The 15327-nt window shown below is 33.9% G+C and overlaps 1 protein-coding gene across 6 annotated transcripts in view; it reads left to right on the top strand.

Moving 5' to 3' along the window:
• Positions 1-15327, top strand: part of SGCZ (sarcoglycan zeta) — a 1206077-nt gene that overhangs the window by 708148 nt on the left and 482602 nt on the right. For 5 of the 6 annotated variants that reach the window (XM_030937792.1, XM_030937796.1, XM_030937794.1 and 2 more), the window contains one exon: positions 8580-8774. In XM_030937792.1, coding sequence (XP_030793652.1) covers positions 8580-8774 — 195 coding nt within the window. Of the gene's footprint in view, positions 1-8579; positions 8775-15327 lie in introns of those variants that run through there. The other variant, XM_030937797.1, reaches the window with a different exon arrangement.

The raw sequence follows: 15327 nt of genomic DNA, 5'->3' as shown, positions 1-15327 counted from the left end.
GATACTTTTTATTTAGACCCTTAATATAGCCAACAACAACTTAAAGGAATTGTTTTAGGCATTGTACATTTCCTTAATGTCTTTTTTCTTTCTGTCCACTCATACCTATTAACAGGAGTCATTTATTTTAGTCTTTGCTGTCTATCCGGAAAGAAACCATGTCTCATAATATTCTCTTATGCCCTCCTTCTTCCACTTCCATTTTAGAAAATAAAACTGAAACCTCACTGAAGGAATGGAAAGACTCTTGGGGTAGAAAAGGTGAAGATGGTACTTTTACTTGCAGGTATCCTAGATTTCAGACACCGAAATCCACACAGAGCAAGCTTGGGTAATGAGCCTCTGAGGAAGCACACTGTGGAGGAGGCGACACTCAGTACCACTTGTCCCAGAGCCACGCTCCTGCAAACTTTAGCCACAGCACAGCTATCTTCAGTTTTTTATAAGCTAATGTGAGTCCTCCATGTCAGCATACTAGTGAATACCATCAAGGAATATTCTCTTTCGAATATTATAATTATTACCTGTCTATATTGCTCCTCCTTTGGGTAGCCCAGCTGACTGGGTGATCTGCTGACATTGTCTCTAGTTCCTCTGCTACCACACCACTAAGAACACGTGACTTCTCTCTTGATCCCAGCTTCATCACTTCAATTATTGATCTCACATTCATTTTCCTCATTTCTTTTCAATTTTCTATTATCTTTTGTGTGCATTGGTATTGGTCCTTGCTTTAATACTGCAATACAAGACCCCCAGGCACTCATCTATAATTCCATTTATTCGATTTTCTTTCTCTCTCAAAAATTGTCTAATTTGCTGTCTCCACTTTTTAATTTTTTTCATTTTCTATTTATCCCACTCCAATTAGGCCTTCAAATACAGACCTCTTTTATGTCTCTTCTTCATTTTAGTCTCATCTCAGGTGTCACTTGCTCTGAAAGACATTGTCTTTCTACCGTTTTAAAAGTGGTCCCTGATTATATTACTATGCCCATTATATTTGTAGTATCTATCACTGATTAATGTTATATTGCTTATATATTTATTATATTATTGTGTTTATCATCTTCAGAGCATGTTAATATTTGATATGGTGTAATTTTTCTATGTGCATATTATGTTTTCCCCAACATATGAGACTCATAATGCATCAATCTTGACCTCTACCTTCCAATAGTTTTCACTCATAAATATTTTATTAAATGAAAACCATCTTCTGCCTGGAATGCCAACTACTATTCCCAACTCTGAATACTTATATAAAAATACTGAATTAATGATTCCAGTTAGTTTGGAATTATTAGTATATTTCCTGGGCCTTGGTATTTTGAACTATTGCCCCCTTACGTGAGGCAAGGGACTAAGGTACCAAATGGTCTCTGCTACCCTGGTTATTTTTTCTCCCATTCCATCCAGATCAGAAGTCACCAGAATTCTCTAGGACTAGATTATTAGTGATGAACTATGTTTAGGTAATTCCAAATTAATTCATTCTCTTCTGGTGTCTACATGCTGTGTTTTTAAATTTACCAGAAAACTAACCCTGTCTGAAAACCAGATTTTTCACACCTTTGGAGAAAAATGTCCGAAAATTGACATGTAATTCTATTTGATCGGGCATCTTGCATTGAACCTTATAACATCTTGCCAGAAATGTTATTTACATTATTAGATAAAATACTGCATTGGAAAGTGTATTCCTTTGTAGAGAAATTTCAAAGTGCAAATTTAAACCAGCTCTTCCCTGAATTGCAGGAGGATCCAAGTAAATGCATTTAGTAATATAAGCAATGCAGATATTCATTTTGACCCAAAAATGCTGAAAACTTCCTTAGTGTTAGCTGAGAAACATTAGATTTCAAAAGTCACTTGATTCTAATGAATGTTTTTTAAACATAAAATGTGATAATGAAACAGAATGGCAAAAGTAAGATAAAAAGGGTCCTAGTTACCATAAGTAGCTAAAAAAACCCGAGATAATTGTAACAAACGGATTTTGAGGACATTGAATTAATATCACAAGGGAGGTAGAGAAATATTATGAAACCAGAGGAACATCTTGATACTATGATATTGTCTCTCAGGAAATTGTGATTAACTCTCTGAAATCCACTTAACTGTTCCGAGAAAGTAAGTACCTCTGCAATTGGAGCATGGTTTGGTAGCTTCCATTAGAATGACAGTAGGCACTTAGTAAAAAACTCTTTTATTTATAGAAGTTTCATAATGCCAAAGAAAGCAAGATATTTCAGAATATAGTTAATGCGTAAAAATGGCAACATTAAGCATTTAAGGCTAAAGTTGTAAAGTTTCAAATGTAGGATAGTTTGCATAATCACTTAGAATTATATGTTTTTATTCTTCTGCTAGTACTACTATTGCACTAAAACAGCCATTGAAAGCTTTTGTGATCTTGAAAAGTACTCACATTTAACAAAAAAAATAAAATTAATAAAAAGGAACTTTTAAAAGAAAAGTCTAACCTCGTCTTATTGCAGCATGGATGCTCTAAAGCATTTTGTGATGAAGACAGTATATAAAATAATAATGTTAAACTAAGCTTTATTAAAGAAAATAATGTTGAATTTCTTGAGGAGATAAACATAGCTTTAATTCCATAACTTTTTTGTTTTCTTTCACAACTTTTTTCTAGCCTGTTGCTATCTCATTTGCTTGTCAAAATTGTTAGAGGTGTTTAATATAGTTACTGATTCAGTATTGCTTCACCAAAACAAAATTTCAATCTTATTGCTGAAAGACAATTTTCTTTGTAGTTGTATGTCTTTTACGTTTTCATTTCTAACGCACATTGATTTCACCTTCATATTGAAATATAATTTGTAGAAATAGAACATTCTAGAAAATAAGTTTGCTTTAACATGAGATAAAGGGGATTCGATCATCTGAAGAGTCATAGCACTTAACTTGGAATTTTCAGAGACCAGCTCTACAAGCGGAAGGTCTCCTACTCGCCAGTGAGGAACATTCAATCTCCTGCTTTCTCCTATGCTCCTCCTATATCCGCATTCTTCCCCTTCTCCGCCCCTCCTTGTTCTTCCCATTAATCCCCAGAGCTCCTTTATCCCTTTATCCTCTTCATTTTTTAAATTCTGCTTTAAAAAAAATATATATATATATATATATATATGTGTGTATATATATATATATATATATATATATATATACACGTATGTTGTATATATTTTGTGGTAGATGTAGTATTTTGATATCTGTATACAATGTGGAATAATCAAATCAGGGCAATTAGGATATTCATAACCTAAAACATTTATTTTTTATGTGTGTTGGGAACATTACAAGTCTTCCCTCCTAGCCCTTTTGAAATATACAATGAATTATTGTTAACTATAATTTCCCTGCTGTTCTGCTGAAATACTAGAACTGATTCCTTCTATTGGACTATATTTTGTACACCTTAACCAAATTCTCTTCATCCTATTCTTTTTTTATGTTTTCGCTACTATATTATCAAAACCACTGTCAGAACCATGAAATTTCTACCAAATTCCTCAGGCAAAGTCAATTCCTTGGCAACTTATCATCTGTTGTAACACTTATGTTACATAAACATAATGGGTTTCACATCTACACCAAGTCAGAGTTTAATTAAGGAATAAAGCCTTATGGCCAGTTTTAAGGAAATTGTAAATATTAACTTAAATAATAATAATAAATAACATCACTTACATTATGAGAGAACTTGCTGTGAATCATCTACTGTTATCAACATTTCCAATTCATTTAAAATTATGATGTTTTAATAGCTTATCCAACTATTTTTATTGTATGAAGCATAACATGCCTCAATGGTAAAAAAATGGAGACATAAGATTTAACATACATTAATGCAATTTGAAGTTATAGTAATTTTGAAATTAAAACACAAAGAGGAGAAACCAAATAAATTTTATAAAAATTTCTCAACATTGAATTTGTAGATTGCTTTGGTAAGTATGGTCATTTTCACAATATTGATTCTACCCATCCATGAGCATGGGATGTGTTTCCATTTGTTTGAGTCATCCGTAATTTCTATCAGTAGTGTTTTGTAGATTTTCTTGTAAAGGTCTTTCACCTCCTTGGTTAGGTATATTTCTAAGTATTTTATTTTATTTTTTACAGCTATGGTAAAAGGGGTTGAGTTCCTGATTTGATTCTTAGCTTGGTCACTATTGGTGTATAGCAGAACTACTGATGTGTGTACATTAATTTCATATACTGAAACTTTGCTGAATTCATTAATCTGTTCTAGGAGCTTTTTGGAGGGGTCTTTAGGGTTTTCTAGATGTACAATCATATCATCAGCAAACAGTGACAATTTCACTTTCTCTTTACCAATTTGGATGCCCTTTATTTCTTTTTCTTATCTGATTGCTCTGGCTAGGACTTCTAGTACTGTGTTGAAGAGGAGTGGTGACAGTGGGCCTTCTTGTCTTGTTCCAGTTCTCAGAGGGAATGTTTTCAACTTTTCCCCATTCACTGTTATGTTGACTGAGGGTTTGTCATAGATGGCTTTTATTACATTGAGGTATGTCCCTTCTATGTCAGTTTTGTTGAGGGTTTTAATCATAAATGGATGCAAATCTTGTCAAATGTGTTTTCTGCCTCTATTGGGATGATAATGTGATTTTTGTTTTTGATTCTGTTTATGTGGTGTATCACATTTTTTATTGACTTTCATATCACTGCATTCCTGGTATGAAACTCACTTGATCGTGGTGAATTTTCTTTCTGATATACCATTGGATTTGGTTAGCTAGTATTTTGTTAAGGATTTTAGCATCTATGTTTATCAGGGATATTGGTCTGTAGTTTTTTGTTGTCGTTATGTCCTTTTGTGGTTTTGGTATTAGAGTGATACTGGCTTCATATAATTATTTATGGAAGATTCTCTCTTTCTCTCTCTCTCTTTCAGTGTGAGTCTCATTCTATCGGCCAGGCTGGAGTTCAGTGGCATGATCTCTGCTCACTGCAACCTCCACCTTCCAGGTTCAAGCAATTCTCCTGCCTTAGCCTCCCAAGTAGCTAGGATTATAGATGCCCACTACCACACCCAACTAGTTTTTGTATTTTTGGTAGAGATGGGATTTTACCATTTTGCCCAGGCTAGTCTTGAACTCCTGACCTCAAATGATCCACCTGCCTTGGCTTCCAAAAGTACTGAGATTACAGGTGTGAGCCACTGTGACCTGCTCCCTCTTTCTCTGTCTTTTGGAATAGTGTCAACAGGATTGATACCAATTCTTCTTTAATACCTCTTAGAATTCGACTGTGAATCCCACTGATCCTGGACTCATTTGTTGGTAACTTTTTATTACAGTTTCCATCTCATTGCTTGTTATTGGTCTGTTCAGGGTTTCTAATTCTTCCTGAATTAAAATAGGAGGGTTGTACCTTTTTGGGAATTGATCCATGTCCTCTAGGTTTTATAGTCTATGCACATGAAGTGTTCATAGAAGCCTTAAATGATCTTTTGTATTTCTGTGGTGTCAAGTGTATTATCTCCCATTTCATTTCTAATTGTGCTTATTTGGAGCTTTGCTATTCTTTTCTTGGTTAATCTTGCTAATGGTCTATTAATTTAATCTATCTTTTCAAAGAACCAGCTTTGTGTTTCATTTATCTTTTGTATTTTTGTTTGTTTGTTTCAATTTCATTTGCTTCTGCTCTGATCTTCGTTATTTTCTTTCTTCTGCTGGGTTTGGGTTTGGTTTTTCTTGTTTTTCTAGTTCCTTGAGGTGTGACCTTAGATTGTCTATTTGTGTTCAACAAAACATACAAAAACAGGAAGTAGGGAAAGGACACCCTATTCAACAAATGGTGTGGGGATAATTGGCAAGCCATGGGTAGGATAATGAAACTGGATCCTCATCTCCCACCTTATACAAAAATCAACTCAAGATGTATCAAGGACTTAAATCTAAGGACCCAAAATTATGAAAATTCTAGAAGATAACGTCGGAAAAACCCTTCCAGACATTGACTTAAGCAAGGATTTCATGACTAAGAGCCCAAAAGCAAATACAATAAAAACAAAGATAAACAGCTAGGCCTTAAACTGAAGAGCTTTTGCATGACAAAAGGAACACTCTGGAAGGTAAACAGACAACTCACAGAGTGGGAGAAAATCTTCACAATCTATACATCCAACAAAAGACTATTATCCAGAATCTACAAGGAACTCAAAGTAGCAAGAAAAAAAAACTCCTATCAAAAAGTGGGCTAAGGACATAAATTGACAATTCTCAAAAAAAAAAAAAAAAAAAAGATATACAAATGACCAACAAACATACGAAAAAATACTCAACATCACTGATGATCATGAAAATGCAAATAAAAACCACAATGCAATACCACCTTACTACCTCAAAAATGGTCATAATCAAAAAATCAAAAAGTAGTAGGCATCGGTGTAGATGCAATGAAAAGGGAACACTTCTACACCACTGGTAGGAATGTAAACTAGTACAACCATTATGGAAAACAGCAGAAAGATTCCTTAAATAATTAAAAGTAGAACTACCATTTGACCTAGCAATCCCACTACTGGGTACCTACCCAGAGGAAAAGAAGTCATTATACACAAAAGACACTTCACTTTCATGTTTATAGCAGCACAATGCACAATTACAAAAATATGGAAGCAGCCCAAATGCCCATCAGTCAATAAGCTGTGGTATATATATGTACAGTGGAATACTACTCAGCCATAAAGAGGAATGAATGAATGGCATTCACAGCAACCTGGATAGGATTGGAGATGATTATTCTAAGAAGTAAAAGTAACTTAGGAATGGAAAACCAAACACTGCATGTTCTCACTTATAAGTGGGAGCAAGCTGTGAGGATGCAAAAGAATAAGAATGATACATTGGGCTTTGGGCACTCAGGGGGAAATGTGAGAAGTGGGTGAAAGAGAAAAGGCTACAAACTGGGTTCAGTATATACTGCTCAGGTGATGGATGCATAAAAAATCTCACACATCACCACTAAAGAACTTACTCATGTAACAAAATATCATCTGGTTACAAAAAAACCTATGGAAAAAAAAAATCTCAACATTTTATCTATAGTAGGATTGAGTCAATGAACATTATAATGATAATTTTACAGTACATATATTTTATATTATATAACATAATTTAATTACTTATTAATTTTTTTGCATATAATTTATTCAGAAGTATTTCTGTTAGGTTAGTCATTTAATAAGTATAAAAGCAATCTGAGAAAAGCCTAAAGAAATAATAATGAACAATTATTGTCCTATAGAAAATCATATTTTATGAAAATCAGTTTCCATCCCTCTGATAATAAATTATTCTGAAAATTGTACCCTTAAGACATAATCAATGCTTATTCATATTGTTTCAGTCTTCTTACCGTTATTTGTAAGTTGTATAAGACAGAAAAAAAATCTATTTGCTTATTGAAAGAATTAATTCTAGAACCTGAATTTATGCATTATCAAAGAATATCATCTTCACTTTTTCAGAACTGACTTCTAATTTCATGACATTATGAAATAGTATGGTACAATATACAGTGTTCTTAGAGTTAATTTTTTTTCTGATAACTCATTGAAATACAACTAAAATAACCAACATAATTCTAAATAAAACTTTTACTATGATAGCTATTGTCTACATGAACCCACACAAATGTGAATTTTCTTTCCATAGGTTCTTGCAAATATACTAATATTTTTACTGAAGTGTATATACTGAACCATTTGTATCCTGCATTTTTAGAGAAAGGTACAGAAAATCCCAGTGATACAGTCAATCTCTACCGCAAAGAACAGGTAAAGCATAGTCTAAGAGTAGCTTGGTGTATCCATCTATTCTTGCTCTGATATAAAAAAAATACCTGAGACTGGGTAATTTATAAAGAAAAGAGGTTTACTTGGCTCCTAGTTCATCAGTCTGTTACAGGAAGCACAGCGGCTTTTGCTTCTAGGGAGGCCTCAGGAAACTTACAATCATGGCGGAAGGCAAACGGGAAAAAGACACATCTTATGTGGCAGGAGCAGGTCCAAGATAGAGTGGGGAGGTGCCACCCACTTAAGCAACCAAGTCCCATGAGAACTCTATTACCAGAACAGCACCAAAGGGGAAAATTCACTGTCATGATCTCATCACCTTTCACCAGGCACCACCTCCAACATTGGTGATTACAATTCAACATGAGATTTGGGTGGGGACACAGATCCAAACGATGTCACTTGGATATGAGTAGAGTTCTTTGGTTACTGGTAACTGGAGGTGGACCTGAGCATCCCAAGAGAAAAGCTGACTGTTGAAATGGGACAAATCTGACTGGAAGTAATATATATCTTGTGGATATAACAATGAATTAAACATCTCTAAAAAACTATATTGAAAATGATTCGAAGATTTCTATAACATTTTAATTACACAACAATAGTTATTTGAATACTCACTGCCAATTATTTTTAGGTACATTGTATCTTTTGTTTCAGAAAAATCATTTTTTTTTTTTTTTAATGCTTCTTTTCTTTCCTTCTTTCCCTTACTTTCTTTTTTCTTTTTCAGATGACACGAGAACAATACATACTAGCAACCCAACAGAATAACCTGCCAAGGACTGAGAATGCACAACTTTATCCAGTGGGAATTTATGGATGGCGAAAGAGGTGCTTATACTTCTTTGTCCTTCTGCTGTTGGTTACCATGATAGTTAACTTAGCCATGACAATATGGATATTGAAAGTTATGAATTTCACTGTGGTAAGTACCACTATAATTTTACATCTTATTGCTCTTGGTTCAAAGACAATCTAGCTCTGTTACTTTAATTTTTTAATCAAAGGTTATTCATATCAATATTTACAAGTGTGTGTTTTTAAATCCCAAAGACAATAATATTTTATTTTAAGACTACATTCAGTAGGTTTAGTTCTGACACACATATGCTATTACTACCTGCCATTTAAGTGTGGGAAATTTAGATCACGAGACAGCATAGCACATTGATTCATTAGAATGTTTGAAGAGCACTTAATCAGTAAGTATGAATATTACTTACTGTGCCTTTAAATTTAAGAAATGAATCTGTTTTTAGAAGTGATATTTCACATTAAAATTAAAATTAATATTATAAATCATGTGCCTTTGAATTACTTCATTTAACACATATACCTCTATATCTCTGTATATCTGCTTTCTATGTAACATACTGCATGACTGAATCTAAAAGCCTGGAATTTCTCCTGAACTACATTGACTAATGCCTATAATTGCCATCAGATGGTGACCCTATTCTTTCATAGCACATCCCTCATAAATGGAAGATCAACTGGAAATTAAATCACTCTTTTCTAAAAATAACTAATTACAAAATGATTGTATAATGTATTAATGAAGTTTGCTGCAGTTTACTGAATGTTTATAATAAATTTATGAGCATGAGTTATCTGGGAAAATTCGGTGGCTTCAGCAAAGTCCAGTTTGGCTCATTTTATATTTTTTGACTGATGCCTTCAGTTTTTCTACTCTGCTTTTAGACCATTCTGCCTTTGCTTGGGGACCTCAGATATCTTCACATATAAGCAACTATCTTTCACTTGCTGACCAGACTGCTATTATTCTTTAGAACTCTGCATCCTCAGGAGTGAGTCTAAAGCTGGCTGTTTAACTTCACTGATATTCCTATACTGGGCTGTTTATGGGTTGTTTGTTTGTTTTTTAAACCCCACTCGGTATTGATTTAGCAAGAATCATCTCTTTCTGACTTCACTGACACCTAATTCTAACTCAGAAACAGAATCTCAAAAGAGAAAATGACTCTAGCTTCAGTCCGTGTTGTAAGGCGTCACAATTATGTGTGTAAGGAGCCTGCCTGGGCGGGAAGTTGGCCTAACCTTCCAGAGAAGAAACACTGTCACTGCGCACATCAAGATAAACCAGCATGTGCTGGTGGAGGGAAATGAGCCATAATTCCATTTTTTTCCAATAAATTATAATTTTGAAGAGTATTCACCAAATAAGAAACTAAAGGCAAAGAAAAGTTGGGCAGGTGTCAATGTTTTTGCAGAGTTAGAAAATAGTAACTGTTGCCTAGACATGGATACGTGTCCCAGGCCAGGGATCAAGGCATGAGTCCACTTGTGGGTGGCTAGAGGTTGAATTGAAGGCTAGTAGGTACATTCTCACTTATGAGATTCTCTGGGAATGCATCTGAATCACTTATTTGTCTAAAAGTTGGCTCACTTTGCCCTCTCATTTGGGAATATTTTGACACAAATATCAACAACTCTTGCCATCATGTTTATGTTCTCAGCTCTGCTCCTACCTTCTCTGCCTACTGTCTGGGTGCCCTTTAGGGGTCATTGATCATATGGTAGGAGCAATGTTTATGCTCCTGCACATTCTTTTGTGCTACTTTAAGTAGCAACAAGACTATCAGTTGCTGAAAACATTTTCAGCCTCATTTTTTAACTAAAAATTAATATTATAAAAGAGATAAAGCATATTCTTCAAATTTTGAAATTTCAGTAATACGATTTTCTCTATCAAAAGGCATCTTTCAAAAGCTCATGAATGATAGGACCAGGTCTCTCACTTCAGGGAGCATTGATTCCATCCAATGACTCAACCCCAGGAATTTTCAGGTTCAAGCCTTGTAAGCTTTTCAGGCATATTGAAATTAATTAGAAAAATATACTTAAATGTGTAATTACATGGCTACATGCATCAGACTCCCAATACTTTGCCCCATGCTGACACCAAGGCTGGATAAGCCATCCCTGGGAAATCATTGACACAGTCACCTGTGTCCTCAGGATCCTCATGGGCCCCAGGGTTCCTGTCACCCATGGAGCTATTTAATTTGAACCTCAGCTGGCCAGAATGTAAAATATAATGCAACATGGTCCTGGAGATAATTAAAAGGGATTGTTTCCATAGGACTGTTGGTATTTATTTATTTATTTATTTTACATTTTCCTTTGAGGCATGTCTTTTAAAAAATTATGTTTTGACCTCTTTATAATCAGAAGGAAAACTGTCCTTCCTTCAGGCACAAAAACTTTTTGCATGTAGCTGAAGTAAAATACACAGATAAAGTTTTCAGAAATGAATCACACTGTAAGGTAACACACTCTTTGTAAGATAACACACTTTCTAGCTCAATGTAGTCACTAGTAGTTTTTCAGAAATAATTCAGAATTCCTTATGTAGTTACAGACTTTAGCAATCCTGAATACTGGAGATTATGTTGTATATACTTGAAGGGTGTTAAATAATTTGTAATCCTCTTCCATCAGAGCAGTAAAATAAAACCAATTTTATGTTTTAACTAGTGCATTGTGTTCGTTTTCATATCTACAGAGAATCCAAAGACTAGTTGCCATACTATAGTAAGAAGTAGAAAATAATGTGTCAGTTGTTTGGGGAGTACTACTGATCCGCACAAAATGTATTTCACTTTCATTATAACCATTGCTATCCAACACACGGAAATCTGTGGCTGTTAACATCTTTTATTTGAGCAAACTGGGCATGTTATTTTTATGAAAATATTGATAAAATATTTTTAGCATAGCAATATTTTTAGCATATCAAGGATAGCTGCCAACATGTTTTATGCCGTTTGTTGAAGTCCATCATTATGACTGATATTGTGCATGATGTGTATGATTGATTTGCCCTTGTATTTTTGGAAATAATTTGTGTTTTTCATTTTGTAGAAAATAAAATTCTTCTGCTTTTTGAGATACTCAGTTGTAGAAAACCAAAAAAAAAAAAAAAAAAAAAAAAAGGAAATGACTTTATAGTACAGGATGAAAGACTTAGGATAGAAATAAATAATCTCCTGGCTAGGAGAGCAGGTGTGTGTATATATATATACTATTTCATATATATATATATATATTTTGAAGAGGGAAATTTTAAAACTTCAATTTGTTGAGGTTGGTACAACCCATTTCCATGTTATCAGTTGCTATTTGGTTGATTACTATAGCATCTTTGTGGTTTAGCTAATAGACTAGCCTAGCAGGTCTATCAAATCCAGACATTCTGCTGAGGCAGTATTATTTTCTAGGCTCAACACTTATTCTAAGTAAATTAGTTCTATATTTGAGAATTGAAGATCATTACAAAAATAAAGTACTGATTTTAAGAACAAAAGTACCAACTAAGAGTTGGCGGCCTCTAGCTGATATAATTCTGTTAGATATGGTAACTAGTCAGCAAAAAAAAAAAAAAAAAAAGGAATGAAAATATAAGTAATATTTATTAAGCAAATGGGGAGAGCAAATTAATGAATGCTGTGACTTAGAGAGAAGTCAAGAATACCTAGACCTGGGTAATAATTGAAGCAATTGATTAACTGAACAAACTGGGAAAAGAAATCTTGCATGATCAGTGGGATGACAGTTGGCTGAAAGAAAATCCCAAGAAAAGAATTGAATGTCATCATCATTTTGGACTGAGAAGGAATTGGGAAATTTTAGAACAACTATCTATATATTACAAGAGGTCATTTTACAGTATTTTCTCCATTTGGTCACTTGGCATCTGCCTAAACCCTCCTTTCAGTGATAAGCAAATCATCTCATTAAATCACTATATAGTTTTATTATTTTCAAATATCTTTTAAATTTTATTATTTTTTAATTTGTGTGGGTACACAGTAGGGGTATATATCTATAGGGTACATAAGATATTTTGATAAAGTCATATGATATGTAATAATCCCATCAGGGTAAATGGAGTATCTGTTTTCTCAAGCATGTATCTTCTGTGTTACAAACAATCCAATTTTACTCCTTTCATTATTTTAAAATGTACAGTAAATTATTGTTCACTCTAGTCACCTTTTGTGCTATCAAATACTAGATTTTATTTGTTCTAACTAGATTTTTGTGCTAACTTACTATCTCCACTTTCCCCACCTCCACTACCGTTCCCAGCCTCTGCTGACCATCAGTCTACTCTCTTAAATGATGTTCTGTTAGCAATTCCTTGAATACAACTTCAAACATGGTATTCTGATTCCATTATTTCAGTTGGACAGGAATTTTTAATGTTCCAAGACCACCATATATTCTCATATACATCATATGCACACATACACGCACATAGATCTTTGATAACATTTTTAAAAGGTCTAAAAATCAGAATATGTAAGGGAGATCTGTATGTAACCACTTTGCTTTCTTTGGTTGTCACTTTTCTTCATTTCAAATATCATGTATATTACATAACCATAATTATATGTTTATAATAATATTAATCCTTTCAAGATAGCTTTCCCTTTATAGCTACAGACCAGAGTCGTTCTTATTTTTCTATCACATTTTGTTTATATAAATAATTAACTTATATAAAATTTATATTTATGCATTAAACAGGAATATAAATAAAAGCAGGAAAAATGTTCAGAATTGTGGTTATATACATAGAGTTACAAGATATTGGTAAAGTTTGCTTTTTCTTTTGCAGGATGAAAACATTTGTTTCCGTTTAGTGTACCTTTCTAAAGTTGAGAGTTACCATATTTACTTTTCTCCCTTCTGTCGTCAAGCTAACATTTTTAAATAAACTATACATTTTTTGAATCTTAATTCCTGTGTTCTTTCAAATGCCTTGTTAAATAAAGTATCGCATATCTACATTATTCTTTTCACCAATTCAATTTTTTTATCTTCATCATTAATCCAGTGGCATTTCTCATAGCAATTATGGACCTACTGAAGATGGCTACAGTATATATGCAGTATGCTATCATTAGTTACCGTGCCTTCCAAAAATAAGATATTCCCACAGTTCTTCATTTTACCTTCTAATAAGAATATATATAAAATACATATATATATAATGTGTATATATATATATTAAAGTTGAGCTGGAGTCTCACTCTGTTGCCCAGGCTGGAGTGCAGCGGGATGATCTCGGCTCACTGCAGCCTCCGCCTCCCGAGTTCAAATGATTCTCCTGTTTCAGCCTCCCGAGTAGCTGGGATTAAAGGCACCTGCCACCACACCTAGATAATTTTTGTATTTTAACAGAGACGAGATTTCACCATGTTGGCCAGGCTGGTCTCAAACTCCTGACCTCAAGTGATCTGCCCGACTCAGCCTCCCAAACTGCTGGGATTATAGGCATGAGCCACCGCACCCAGCTGTAAGACGATAATTTTTTAATGAACTTCTCCATCTGCATTTATCCAGCCAGCTCTATTTATCAAAGCTGTGTCCTTATCCTAGTGCATTTTATGTCTTATCTAGAATTGATAGATGTGGATAGTCATATATGAAGTTAAAACTTGAAATACACACTGGCTTCATTCGTTTTTAATTTCTTTTTCCTCCTCTCCCTAGCATGTTCATCACAAAACAGTTTCTTTTTATATTACCTTGTTTAGTGTCTGTTTCCCCTTGCCCAGACGGAATGGACACTCTATATGGCCAGGATTTTTGACATTTTTCCCACTTCTCTTTTCCCGAGGTGGAAGACAGTGCCTGCCAGATAATCAGCCCTGAATAAGTAATTTTGGAATGAATATGATATTTGACATTATCTGCACTGAGAGGCAGCTAATTTTTTATGGCACTATGAGGTATGTCCTTCTAAAGGGCCGCTTTGAGTTGGGAAGAATTGATGGCAAGGACTACCAGCAATCCCAGGTCTCCTATTGCTGGCTAAGACCTCATTAGCACAGGAGATACTCCTCTGGTCTACGCAAAGGTATTTATTAAGTGGGAAAAAACAGTTTTGGGTTCAGAACACCAAGGTTCATAATTCTCAGCAGATCCTGCATTTAGACCCCACACATAGCAGTAGTACAACCTACTGTCATCATTGACACTTTAAACTATTATGAAATATTTCATCCTACAAAAGAAAAAGCAAACTTTACCAATATCTTGTAACTCTATGTAGATAACCACAATCCTGAATACTTTTCCTGCTTTTATTTATGCATATTTATATGCATAAATATTTATATTTATATGCCTGTTTAATGCATACATATAAATTTTATATAAATTAATTATTTATGTAAATCATATAAAATAAATGCATAAATCTAAACATTTATATTTATATGCCTGTGTGTGCATATTTCCTTGTATACAATTCAACCATTATATTGTTTTTAGCACGTAATATATATCATTCCTTGTGCAGCTGTAATTCATTTATTTACAGCTATACATTCTTTGAATGAACAAATCTCATTTATTTATCTCTTCTCCGAAGTTGTTTCCAATGTATTTTTGTTGTTTAATTTGCTATCACAACCAATGATCTTATGAACATACTTCTACGTTCA

Source organism: Rhinopithecus roxellana, chromosome 9 (genome assembly GCF_007565055.1).
Source record: "Rhinopithecus roxellana isolate Shanxi Qingling chromosome 9, ASM756505v1, whole genome shotgun sequence".
Classification (NCBI taxonomy): Eukaryota; Metazoa; Chordata; class Mammalia; order Primates; family Cercopithecidae; genus Rhinopithecus; species Rhinopithecus roxellana.
Note: the sequence above shows the minus strand (reverse complement) of the source record. Positions and strands in the feature narration are given on the sequence as shown.